General features: G+C 39.8%; 1 protein-coding gene across 1 annotated transcript in view; it reads left to right on the top strand.

The window, feature by feature from the left end:
• LOC140324715 (hexokinase-2) overlaps positions 1-13799 on the top strand; it is a 41928-nt gene extending 28129 nt beyond the window's left edge. The window contains exons 8-18 of the mRNA XM_072402794.1: positions 1160-1315; positions 1507-1740; positions 2134-2438; positions 2968-3116; positions 3537-3656; positions 4338-4433; positions 4840-4939; positions 6614-6797; positions 8686-8841; positions 10137-10370; positions 11395-13799. Of these exons, the coding sequence (XP_072258895.1) occupies positions 1160-1315; positions 1507-1740; positions 2134-2438; positions 2968-3116; positions 3537-3656; positions 4338-4433; positions 4840-4939; positions 6614-6797; positions 8686-8841; positions 10137-10370; positions 11395-11539 (1879 nt within the window). The 3' untranslated portion in view covers positions 11540-13799. The remainder of the gene's footprint in view (positions 1-1159; positions 1316-1506; positions 1741-2133; positions 2439-2967; positions 3117-3536; positions 3657-4337; positions 4434-4839; positions 4940-6613; positions 6798-8685; positions 8842-10136; positions 10371-11394) is intronic.
• The last annotated feature ends 511 nt before the right edge of the window (positions 13800-14310 follow it).

Below are 14310 nucleotides of genomic sequence, written 5' to 3'. Positions count from 1 at the left end.
TTAGTACTTATGATAAAAATCACAATTACAATATTGCCACCCAGTGGTCATTTTCTGTCATTACATAGCACTGTTAGCGCTAAAAGTACAGGTACCTATAATAAAATCACAATTACATGATTGCCACCCAGTGGTCATTTCTTATCCTTACACAGCACCATCCGCATTGCTAATACTTATCATAAATTCACAATTACAATATTGCCACCCGGTGGTCATTTTGTGTCATTACATAGCACTGTCAGTGCTAAAAGTACAGGTACCTATAATAAAATCACAATTACATGATTGCCACCCAGTGGTCATTTCTTTTCATTACACAGCACCATCCATGGTAATACTTATGATAAAATTCACAATTACAAGATTGCCACCCAGTGGTTTTTTTATGTTACTGCACAGCACCCTTCAGTGCTATAAATACTTATGATAAAATTCACAATTACAAGATTGCCACCTGGTGGATATTTTATGTCATTACACAGCGCCATCAGTACTACCAGTACTTATGATAAAAAAAATCACGATTGCCACCTAATGGTCATTTTATGTAGTTACACAGCACCATCAGTACAATGAATACTTAAGAAAAAAATAAAGATTACAAGATTGCCATCCGGTGGTCATTTTGTGTCATTACACAGCACCATCAGTTCCACTATCACTTATGAGAAAAATCACAATTACAAGATTGCCACCCTGTGGTCATTTTATGTCATTACACAGGACCATCAGATCTAACAGTACTTTTGATAAATGCCACATTACAAGATTAACACCCAGTGGTTATTTTGTGTCATTACACCGTGTAATAGTTTCCTGCAGTTACAGCTGACATTTGTGCTTGAGTGGGTGGGAAGTTATTATAAAATAGAAAATTATATATTACTGTATTGTAATTATATTATAAATTTGTTCCAGAGTTCCTAAGTTAAAAGTGAACTATAAAATTATTTAATTTATAATGGTGTGACTTGTGCAAAGCAAATAGTTATGTTGTCATGAGTGGTAACCATTTATAGATCAGCCTTCGAACATAATTATTGGTAGGTTTGTATGCACATCCCTGCACTTTGCAATGTGCCCGTGTAGCTGTTTTGAATCTCAGAGCCCTGTGCTGTGCTGCACTGTGATAACCCTTAGATTTTCTCTCTTTTAGGTTTGAGAAGATGATCAGTGGGATGTATATGGGGGAACTGGTCCGGCTCATTCTAGTCAAGATGGCCAAGGAGGATCTGCTGTTCGGTGGGAGAATTACTGCAGATCTGTTGACTACAGGACACTTTGAGACCCGCTACGTGTCAGAAATTGAAAAGTAGGACTAACAATACAAAAGCACCAACCTTATGTTTGATAAACCAAAATCATCTACATTCATTAAAAAAATTGCAGCTTCCAGCATGCAGCTCCCTGACTTTGCAATGAGACATTCCTCATCTTTGGGGCAGTAGCTCATTGTAATGATGTAATATGGACCGGCACCAATGTCTCTTTTTGCTTTCACAGAGATAAAGAAGGAATCAAGACAGCACATGCAATCCTGAGCAAACTGGGACTGGAACCTTCGCATGAGGACTGCGTGGCAGCCCACAGAATCTGCCAAATTGTGTCTACCAGATCTGCCAATTTATGTGCAGCCACACTTTCCGCAGTCCTGAGACGGATTCGGGAGAACAAGGGTGTGGAGCGGCTGAAATCTACTGTGGGAGTGGATGGGTCCGTGTACAAGAATCACCCCCAGTAAGTATAAAGCGGTTGTGTTGCTGGATATATAACAATGGCGGAGTAGAAGGATCACATAAATGAGTGAAATACATGGGGAGATTTTATATATAAAGTTAGCAGCTCAGGTGATGCCCTTTTATTGATCCATTCATTGGGCTTTGCAATGTTCTGGAATGATTCTGAAAGCCAAATATTTATACAAGGAGGAGCAGTAAAAAATCAATACTGAAAATGAATTTTCTCTTGTAATTGTCAATGCCGTACAGATAGAGATCAGAGAAGTATTAATAGGCTGATTGGCTCAGATGTCCAGACAACTCCTTCTGAGCTAACCATGCACCAGCAAAGCCATAAAAGCCCATAGTACACACCTGGCAAAGTCATCGTTCCTTCTGATTCTTTCTTCAGTTTTGCTCGGCTGCTTCAGAAAACCGTTCGCCGACTTGTACCCGACTGCGACGTCCGATTCATCCGTTCAGAAGACGGCAGCGGTAAAGGAGCTGCTATGGTGACAGCTGTAGCGTACCGGTTGGCCGATCAGCGCCACGAGCGGGAGAAGACTCTGGAAACACTGAACCTGAGCACCAAACAACTTCTGGAGGTCAAGAGACTGATGAGAGTGGAAATGGATAGAGGCTTGAATAGCCAGAGCCATGATGAGGCCACGGTGAAAATGCTGCCTACATATGTACGGTCTACTCCGGATGGGACAGGTAAGGTGTTCCTAATATTGTTACAATGTAGCCTGTTTTAAAACATTCATTCTGTATTTAATATGCAGAAAACTACAACATGTTTCAGGGGTAGCAGAGTTCTCCCTTCTTTAGGGCTGTATAGGGACTGAAATAAAGATTGGGACCTGGACCAAGGTATAATTGCACAGGGGAGGTTTATTGTTAGGTGGCTTTTATGGAGTTAAAATGCTCACTTTAGCAGATAGATTGCAGGAGTCCGGTGCCAAACCACACACTGGAACTACAAACTTGAAACCCAACAATAAACTGCTCCAATGCAATTATAACTTGGCCAGATCTCAATCTTTATTTAACTCCACATGCACACAAGTGAAGAATCACAAATTGCGTTGGAATGGAGTGTTCGCTGTATTGTGACCTTCGCCATAGACCATCCCATATTCAATAAAAATGCCCATTAGGTCTTTTTGTGCAGGCTTCATATATAACAAAACAAAAGGCATTGTGATATGCGAGATGTAATGGAGCTATTTTCTTTGTTGTGCAGAGAGGGGTGACTTCTTGGCTTTGGATCTCGGCGGCACCAATTTCCGTGTTCTCCTGGTGCGTGTTCGGAATGGAATGAGACGTGGAGTGGAAATGCACAACAAGATTTATACCATTCCCCAGGATGCCATGCAGGGGACCGGAGAGGAGGTGAGGTTTGATGAGGGCAGATAACTTCTAGGACCACTTTGCATTCATTTGTTTAATACACAAAATGTATTTAGCCACAAATATTAAACAAACATGGTGAATGTGTCAGGTCAGAGTTCTTTTCAGGCATCACATTACAGATAGCAGGGGAATGGGAAAGGTAAGCGAGGAAGAAGATGAATGAGGGCTATTGGTTTGGTCGGTGGTTTAGTGATCCATCAATTCAGAATGAAACAACAACGTAGATCATACTGGTGCTAGATTTTCACCCAAATGATCGTCTTAATTTATGGAAATCTGACTTCTGCACAGACCTTTAGCTGCCTATATATCCTGACGTTAGAGGTTTTGCTTTATAAGTTCTGATTGTGATTTTTGGCATTTGAGATATCATACTAACGATCATGGAATTCTTTGCAGCTTTTCGATCACATTGTGCACTGCATTGCGGATTTCCTGGAGTACATGGGCATGAAAGGAGTGTCGCTGCCACTTGGGTTCACCTTCTCTTTTCCCTGCCAACAGAACAGCCTGGATGAGGTATCTATCAGTAACCCCGTGTGCCATGTATATACGCACTTTGTTCATTGAGTATTTTACGGCATTTTATTAAATTGTATGTGTGTGTGTGTGGTTGTATTAAGTGAAGACTGTAAGCTGGAGAATCTATGAGCCTGATTTACTGAATCTCTCCAAGACTGGAGAAGATAGACAATCATGGGAGACCTATAATTTAATCTGGTCCAAAATGGAAAACAATAGCCAATTAATTAATTTCAAGAAATCCATTCCAGATTTGCTAGATCACCCAGGTCCTCCCATGATAATCTATCTTCTCCAGGCTTGGAGGGATTTATTAAATCAGACTCAATGTCTCTGCATGTTAGGTCTCATGCACAATATTGCAGCAACCAATATAAAGAAAAAATAAACACATTTTGCATCATCTTCTTTGTGGTTGCAAAGCAGTTTTGGGTTGCTGGACTTTTTATTGACACTGTGGTTCTCTTGCCTTACAAAATCCATCACTTTCAGTGAGTTTTCGAATGCAAAAAAGTCTGAGCAGCTGCAAGCACTTGGCGACAGGGCTGAGATTTGCTTTTTCATTTGCATAGTTCACCTGATCAACAGGCGTAAGGTAACCCACGGGGAACATTGATGTTGAATATTCAATAGTTATTGGGAATAAATTTCAGCATTATACTTATTCTCTCTCCATAGGGAATTCTTCTGAAGTGGACAAAAGGATTCAAGGCGTCTGGCTGTGAAGGAGAAGACGTGGTGAATCTATTGAAAGAAGCTATTCACAGAAGAGAGGTGAGAACAAACTCTCCTACATGCAGATATTTAAAGATATGAAGATATGATAATATTTAAAAAGCAGCAGGCATAGTGACCAAACGGTCTCTTGACAATACCCAGAAATCCTATTCCTTGCCTTGGATAGCTGCACTTTGCACTGATAACGCTTGCATGAATTAAAAGATATATGTCATGTTAACCATTTCAGCTCTCATACCCCCCTATGGACCAAAGCCATTTATACTTTTGTTTGTTTTTGCAAAAAATGGGATTTTGTTCACAAAGTCTCCACTTTCTTCAAGCAATACCCAAATACCAGGTTACCTATGTCTCATTGCATGCTATTCCTGGTATTAATATGATAGCAGTCATTGAGAATCTCTGCCTAGCTGACACTTGGTTCTTGTTCTGCTCTTCACAGGAGTTTGATTTGGATGTAGTTGCTGTTGTGAATGACACAGTGGGCACCATGATGACTTGTGGCTATGAGGACCCGTACTGTGAAATGGGACTGATTGTCGGTAAGTTGGATATTAGAATGCAAAAAAAGCCATCCCTGAGAGGAACCAATGGGGCCATAAATGTGCCAGGATTCTTCTAGCTTGTACATGCAGTTGTATCAAGTCACAATATTGCTATTATAGGCTGGTATATGTTCCAGTTTGCTAATGGACCCCAATGTGCTTCTCATTACAATACAGAAGAACAAAATAGGGTACAGGGGAAGAGAATGGTTTCTGGATCATTTATTTCAACTAAAATCTTCTCATAAGCTTGCGTAGGCATTGAACTCTCATTGAACAAGGACTTTCTTGGGTAGACATTTATTGATTGTGATGTAAGTAGTCTCAGCAGACTCAGAGCTGTGACTCTATAGCAGTGCTTCCCCTTTTTACCATGGGGTAACCCTTTAATTAACTTTCAAGTTTTCAGGGAACTCCTTCTATAATTTCTATATCCACATCTTACAGTATATTAGTGTGGTGGTCATTGGGAAGAATTCCTCTTACATTGCTAGCCATTGGGAAGAATGTCACCCTTACAGATAGCCAAAAACATAATTGGTGTCACGTAAACTGACCCGAGAGGATCTTTACCCTGGGGTTCCACGGAACCTTAGTTTTGCAGCACCCTGGCTCAGTTAGAAAAAAAATGGATACAACTACCACACCTACCTAAGACAATTGTGCCTGTCATTTTGCACACAAAAGGCTAAATTTTGGAGAAGGTTTTCCTACAGCAAAACCCCGATTTTTCCATGGCCTTATTCAAATTTCGTCCGAAAAGAATGTTTCAGGGGACTTACTGTATGTGAAGCTTCTACGGCGTCCCATCCGCTCCTACAGTGACCTTTATTAAAATATAATTGCATATAATAAAAATGCTATAATTACTATGTCTATATATAGTCTACTATATAATTACAGCTTACAGTATACTAGCGTGGTGGTCAGTGGGAAGAATTCCTCTTACATTGCTGGCCATTGGGACGAATATCACCCTTACAGATATCCAAAAGATCATTGGGGTCACTTACACTGACCTTAGAGGTACATATTGCTCATTGCTCAAGGAACCCCCAGCAACCTCTGGAGGAACCCTGGCTGAGAAACACTGGTCCATAATGAACCCTTTGCTTCTTCCCTGGCAGCTACATAAATAAATAGGAAGGTGAGCTGGATCAACCCCAAGAGTAATGAGAAAGTCCCAGAGGAGTGAATATTGACTGGAGTGAATATTATTTACATATAAAAATATTTATATAGCGCCAACATATTATGCAGCGCTGTACTATAAATACAAGAAATTAAAACAGATAGAGATAGTGATACCGGAGGAGGTGAGGAGCCTGCTCCAAAGACCTTACAATCTAAGAGGTGGGTGAAGTAGCACACAATGAGGAGGGGGATCCATGATGTGCAAGAAGCAGGCGGCTGTGCTAGGGAATCAGCATTTGTTGGAGCAAGTTTCTGTCTCCTAACAAGTTTAAAGGCATGGGAATACAAAATCATTCATAGAAATCTAGAACATTTGAAGTAGCCCATTAAAATACTTTATTCTGTGTTTTCCCTGCAAGTCTGAGTAGGGTAGGGTAGTATTTGAAATATATTTTTCTTCCTGAAAATCTTATATTGATGCATAATTGTTTTTGTTGACTAATACCATCAGTTAAATCAATGCCTCCTGTATGCCAGGTACTGGAAGTAATGCATGTTATATGGAAGAAATGAGGAACGTGGATCTGGTGGAGGGAGAGGAAGGTCGTATGTGCATCAATATGGAGTGGGGAGCGTTCGGAGATAACGATTGTCTGGATGATTTCCGCACTGAGTTTGACAAAGCTGTGGACGAGCTGTCGCTTAACCCAGGAAAGCAGAGGTATGTCCGCCATGACCGAAATTCAGCAGAAAATAAATGTATTCCTATCCAGCTGTCAGGAAAGATTCTGAAAGATTCTGCATGAAATATCTCAGCGTTATCTCGACAAAATGTCATCCGCGTGTGTCTGTTGTGTCATTTTGTGTCTGCAGAGTCGGTGGATCAGAGAATAAACTTCTCTACTGTGCTCATCACCTACAGCCTTGTCTGCCGTACATAGCTGCTGATTATGTTCTGCCATAACAGATACCAAGGATAGAGATCACAGAAAATACCTACAGGACTGATCTACAACATCTTAGCCTTTGTGACATTCTCATTTAGTTACAACAGAGCTGCACATGGTCCTGGTCTATAGGCAAAATTTAATTTTTAATATGGAATATGTTGGGACTTTGCAATCGTGCAAAGATTGCAACTAATACCCTTGGAAATTATTTTATTATGTAAAAATGGTATTTTCTGATGTTTTTGTTTTACAATGACAACAAATGGAAAATATTTAGAAAAAGAGAATAAAAACCTGAGAACATTTGAAGGAATGTTCAATTTAAAGGAAAATAAACAAATTGATTTTGTTCCAATCGCAGCTTACATCCATTGTGCAAAAAATCCCTAAAATGAATGCTTATTATTTCACACAAAAGTGTAATGTACTTTTACTGGGTAAATAAGCATGCTGGGTTAAATAAACAGACCTCATGGGCAACATAAAAATGATATATTCTTATAAACCTGTATATGTAGTTGGTTCTATTTAACTGGACTTGTTCTTGTAATATTGAACATATTAATGAAGACAAGACTTTTAGCTTGTGCAAGACAATTCTTTAATTCCAAAAGGTATTGGAAATTTTTAGGCTGGGTGCGAAGAAATTGTAGACGGTTGTCAGCCCTGAAATTGTGACCTAACTTTTCAGTAACTACCCAAAAACAGCCAGGTGGTTACTGAAAAGTGTCGGGTGGTGTGCCCAGCTAAAAGGGGCCTGGGAGAACACTCCCCAAGATGTATATCCAAACAGGTATCATCTATGCAGACTTCCTGACACCAAGAATGGGATTATCCAAGGGGCTACCAACATTGCCACTGCTGCACTTAAACCACCTATCCCCCATTCATGCCCGCCATTCAGCACATGCATACATTGATTTTTGCTTCCAAACAAAACAACGCTGATGCTTTGGCTCCCAAATGTGTGCACACACAGTGTCTAGGGAAAAAGCCTATGAGGTATATCATTCTGAGGAATGTTCCTTCATCAGTAGCTACTGACTTAGGGTTAATGTAGTGTACCGGTGCTAACAGGTATTGTCTTAGGGCATGGAGGTGCCCCTGCATCAATAGAGATTGACCTAGGGTTGGGAGGTGTACCTGTGTCAATAGGGATTGCCATTAGGAGGTGTGCTTGTGTTAAAAGGAATACATAGGGCTAAAAAGTATATCTGTGGTAATAGGGATTGGCCTAGAGCAGGGGTGCCCAACAGGTGCAAAGGTAACACGAGTAGATTGCAAAGCCCTAAATTTTAAAATAAACTCCACCGCCCACAGGAGTTATTAAGTCCAAGTTTTTAATGTTGGTAGATCATTTTGACTTGGTCATTTTAAAAGTAGCATGCAAGCCAAAAAAATGTGGGCACCCCCTGCCTAGAACTAGGAGGTGCGCTGTGCCAATAGGGATTGAGCTAGGACTAGAAGATGTGCCTCTGTCAATGGGGATTGCCTCAGGGCTTGGAAAGTGTTATTTTGTCAATAGAAATTGACCTATGGCACCCTACTGAACCCTGCTGCAAGCATGAGTTTTGAATTTGCACATTATATATAAAAACAGTGTGATAATGATGATCATAAAAGTCAGTGAAAATTTACTAAATTCCCTTTTGATTTCAGGTTTGAAAAGATGATCAGTGGCATGTACCTTGGGGAGATTGTCAGGAATATTTTGATAGACTTTACCAAACGAGGACTTCTCTTCCGTGGAAAGATCTCTGAAAGGCTGAAGACAAGGGGCATCTTCGAAACAAAGTTCCTGTCTCAGATTGAAAGGTAAATGTGCTTGAACAAGTTATGTACATCTAATTTTACACCACGTAGCGACATTGTCTTTTTATTGAGAGTTTCTTTATTTTTTGCTGATACAGAAGTAGATTTGTTCATGGTGGATAACAAAGTATAACAAGGTATATTAATATAAAACTAGTAAGGGTGTTGCCCATGGATGGAGGCCATCAGCAAAGATGCATTAATGGATTCCATATCACTTAACCCTACCCAGTATGTCCCAGTAAAAGCCTATTTCTAACATTTTACTAGGAAGTTTTCATTGCACACATTCTTTATAATTATGGAAGACACCAAGAACCTATAGCCTGTGGAGCCCATTTGGTTATGGTGGCCACGTACCACATATAAGGTGGTCTAGCACTGGTCTGTGCCAACGCTTATTCTAATAAGTAAATTAGTAAGAAGCTTACCACAACGTTACTTCAGGCAACCTTAAAGTGAACCTAAAATGTCTAAAGTAACAGTAGTGCCAAAATGTAAACACACAAGGAGCCCTGTAGCCAGTGGAGCCTTCTTGGTTCTGGAGCTTCAACTTTTGTTTGTATAAAAATTTTTCACAGCTTCTTTTAAGAATACATCCAATCCCTGGTCATTCAGCTGTCCATTGCCGAAATATCAGTGGGTAGGATAGGCTTAGGCTGCGTACACATGTGCAATATTTGTCATTGGAAAAGATATTTAACGATCCTTTCCAACAACAAAATGTCCAATGCATGAACGAGCGCTGTACATACAGCACCGTTCTGCTATGGAGAGGAGAGGGGGAGAACTCTCATTACGATTGTTCCTCATCCGTTGTTCCTGGATCTGCCAGAACGGACGACAAGCGCTGTACACACACTTTGCTAAAGTTTAGGGCACACAGACAGCCTGGGTCTAGGATCACGTAGAGATACAAGGGCTATATGTAAAGACTAATGCAGGTACTTCAAGGTGTGGCTACCTTGGAAATGTATTTGGCCAGAACAGGCTGACTTGAAAAAAGACAACCCAACCTCACTTGCAATAGACTTGCCATAGATAAATACTTAAGCTGTGAAAGTATAATAGAGGTTGTTATAAATGTCAGTGCAAACTTAAAGATATGGTAAGTTATCTTATCGGCCATACCAGCTGTGTGCAGCAATGTTTTTGCATAGCTGTTGATAGACTCTCTTTAATCTCTAATGACCTAGAACAGTCAATATTCTACTGTGAAATATTGATTCATGTATACGATTGCAATTAAGGTGATTAAAAAGTCCCTTGCTTAACTAAACTTTCTCTTCTGTTGTTAGTGATCGCTTGGCCTTGCTGCAGGTGCGCTCCATTCTCCAGCACCTCGGATTGGACAGCACATGTGATGACAGTATCATTGTCAAGGAAGTGTGCACAGTGGTGGCCCGGAGAGCCGCTCAGCTATGTGGAGCCGGAGTGGCTGCTGTGGTTGACAAGATCAGGGAAAACCGTGGATTGGAGAACTTGAAGGTCACCGTAGGAGTGGACGGGACTCTGTACAAGCTTCACCCACAGTAAGTCCTCTGAAACATGAATAAGTCCTCTGAAATTTGAATAAGGCCATGGAAAAATCAGGGTTTTGGTGTAGGAAAACTGACAGGCATACTTGTCCTGGATAGATGTGGTAGGTGTATCCATTCTCTTGCAAAACCAGGGTTATGTGGAACCCTAGGGTAGAGGTTGCTGGGGGTTCCTTAAGAAAAGAGCAGTTTGCACCTCTCAGGTCAGTTTAAGTGACACCAATGATCTTTTTGGCTATCTGTAAGGGTGACTTTCTTCGCAATGGCCAGCAATGTAAGAGTGATTCTTCCCACTGACCATCACACTAATATACTGTGAGCTGTGGATATAGTAATTATAGAAGGGGTTTCCCCATGGTAAAAAGGTCACGAAATACTGATCTGGTCACTATATCAGATAACCACTGATGCAGCTGCAGACGTTGTATTTGGCTAAACTGCCATCTAAAATCCAGATGTGCTCCATGCAGTCCATACACCCATGGTGCAGTAGTATCATGTAATGCCTAATACTAATAAAGTGCTGTAAATAAAAAAAAAGATTGACTTTAAAACAGTTGAGCTTTCTTTATTTGTGCATGGGACCAAAATATTATGTAATGGCACTCACAACACACACACACAACAAAAAAGGGGCTTCTCTTCTTCTCCAATTTCTGTCCCCAATTTAGGGGAATTGTATATTTGTTCTCAAATATTATATACTTGAATTTTAACCAAATTATATTTCCATCTGCATAATCAGTTGGCTGTTGATAGCCCTGGGGGTCCCTTGTAATTTGGGTCCTATAGCAGCTGCATGTTCTGCTATGACTATAGTTACACCTTTGCATGTGCAAAATTCATCTCACATGCTCTTGTTATTTTTGAAGAAATAATCCTGTAATATCAGTCTGATAAGTTTTATTAATGCACAGTTTTACATCTACACTTCAATAGATATCCATTAGTCTTCCTTACATGAATGTATCATTTGCACTCTTCATGGGCCTAATGCTTTTTTCATATTTCTTTGCAGTTTTTCTACCATCATGCACCAAACGGTTAAGGAACTTTCCCCGAAATGCCAGGTGACTTTCATGCAGTCTGAAGACGGCAGCGGGAAGGGAGCAGCACTGATCACGGCTGTAGCTTGCAGGATTCGAGAGGCAGGACAACGCTAGAACAGGAAAGACCTGCGATTTGATTGTTGCATTCCTGTACACAGACTTGTTACAGACTCCTTACACCCCCACAAATTGTTACACCCCCACATACCATAGACTCCAATGGACTGGAGTATCCCTGGGATTCCTGGACACAGACTATACCACCAAAGATTTGGGATGTGTAGTCTACCACACCTCTTCCAGTTTATTATATGTTGTACATAGGTCATATATTTTTCCAGTTTTATAGATTAGATGGATGGAAACAGCATTGGAGTTCCATGCTTTGCTGCTAGTTATTCAGTTTGTGCTTTAACCTCATGGGCCCAGAAACTGTTGGGTGAAAAGGGCAATGCCAGATCTTTTATTTGTTCATCCATACCTGGCCGTGACTTGTCACTTTCACAAAAATAGCTGAAAAATCTCATTGGTGGGCCAATCCTAACCTGGTAAATCAAGTTGGGTGGCCTTCATAATGTATTACTGCTGATAGCAATGGCTGAGTTGATCAGTCTTAGTGTGAATTAATAATTTGCATGAATAATGAAAGTAATTTTACCAGTAGTCATATAATAGGAGGATATCCAGATGGGTGTAGCTGAAGAATTAAGAACAGCTAGACTATTTTACGCTGCTTGGTATAGTTTGTCGAATTGATCAGCTGAAATCTAAACTTGGCCTAAGTATTGTTCTGAATTTAGGATTATAGACGGAGTGCCAATGTCTGCACTTTGTTCTTCTTGAGTGGCAGTGGATTTTGGGATTTTCTAGGCAAGTTCAACCAATTTACTGACCAGCATTCAACATTTTAAGGGTTTCCCCATATTAAAAGGTTTATAATAGGCATAAACAGCAATTAAATTGCAATCTGCAGCCAATAAAGCCCCCTTATAATATATATTTTTTATAGCCCAGATAACACACTGCCTTAATACTGACAAGTATTTTTCTTTACTATATAAATGATCAGGCTGGAATGTATTCAGAGGAGTTGTATACTGTATACTAAAATAGAATGGAGGTTTAGGATTGAGTTAATGGGTGGTACATTGGTCTCATTTTTAAAAACCTGTAGAGAAGTAAAGTGAAGGGGACTCCCTCATCACCCAGTCCGATTCCACCTTTCATTTTATTATTAGAAGGGTCATGCCTCCATTTGCCTTTCTACCCTATTTTTTTATACATGAGGTTATTATATCCTGCGACACTTGAAAACTTGAACCAAACTTGAGGACTGTACATAGTAGGGATGGGACTTCAAGGCTCGTAGAATGGTCCCAACATAAAGCATAGGCAATAAAATTCAGCAATAAGCATCTATCTGGGTATGCGGCTTTACAGTTCCCAAGGACCTGTTTTTTTTTTTAACGTTTTACATAAATGTTCATTGTAGAGTAGATGTAGTTTATTATTGTCGTTATGACTGTTCTATTGTTAATTTATATTAAGCTTATGTAGTATGTTTTTAACCTGTTAGAAAAGCGGTACTGGTTTAGAGCACCTTGTTACCCTTTGTACTTTTTTCTTTCCAAAGAATAATATTGTATAATATGTTACATCACCGTCAAATGCAAAGAGATCAAAATATAATTGTGTAAATAGCTCAAATAGGAACTTCCATGCAGAGACGTAATGTCAATGCAACTGTAAAGCACATAGATTGACGCATTTTCAACTACGTAGAGTCATATTTCTACAAAAAATATATTCGTATAGTGTTCTGCCAATACGCTATGTTTCTTTGGGGGGTTCCTACCCCTAGGATGTAACATGATCAGTACATGTGGTCTTCACTTTGGAGGCAGCCATATTGAGAGATGGAGGATGCAGATTATATATTTTTGCTGGATGGGCTTCTTTCTGTGATGGGATTACAGACTTTTAAGTTCCTGCCAGCCTATTAGCCCAATATAATGTATTCTGCACTTGGGCACCAACTCACTTAAGACTTTTTATTGGTTTACCAGATTTGAGTTAGTTTGGCCTGGTGTGATTTTACATTGGGGCAGATTTTTTTTGCCCCATTGCGCATGTGGGCATGAGAGCCATAACACTGAATACAAGCTTGACCCTCACAATGGCTGCCTCCAGTGGGTTTAGGCTAAGTCATTGGGGTTCACCAGCTGCTGTATGATTGTTTCTGAAAATAAATAGTCACCATTTTCATGTATATATGAATAGAGAAGCTGTGTATTATTTATATTTGCTATTTTATTGGCTTTTGATAGCTGTAACTTAATAAAGCTGCTAAATGCTTTTTAGAAATTTGAAACAAGTTTACATGTGTCTTTATTTAATCAATGGACTGATTTTTGTAGGATGTTTCACTGGTCGGAGAAAATGAACATTTACCAAAGTGGAGAAATAAAATGAGAAAGGTGATACCAGCTCTAACAACCATCCACCAATGGGGACACTGCTGCCACCAAATCATTGCTAGTTAGCACAGTGACCACCAATCCCATTGGCTGGAGGATGTTGGGGATGGTACCACTCCTTACAAACACCAGCCAATGAAAACACTTTGGACCTGGAATGTGAGTGGAAGAACACTATGCAAACACTAAAAGTTTTATCACCCTAATAAATAATACAGAACATAAGGCTACCACGAGTTCTTGGGGTTCACCAGCTGCTGTATGATTTTTAATCACCTTTTTCATGTATATAATAATAGATAAGCTGTGTATTATTTATATTTGCTATTTTTTTGGCTTTTGATAGCTGTAACCTAATAAAGCTGCTAAATGTTCTATCATCCAAATAAATAATACAGAACACCTTTG

Source organism: Pyxicephalus adspersus, chromosome 2 (assembly GCF_032062135.1).
Source record: "Pyxicephalus adspersus chromosome 2, UCB_Pads_2.0, whole genome shotgun sequence".
NCBI lineage: Eukaryota > Metazoa > Chordata > Amphibia > Anura > Pyxicephalidae > Pyxicephalus > Pyxicephalus adspersus.
This window is presented reverse-complemented; position numbering and strand designations above follow the sequence as displayed.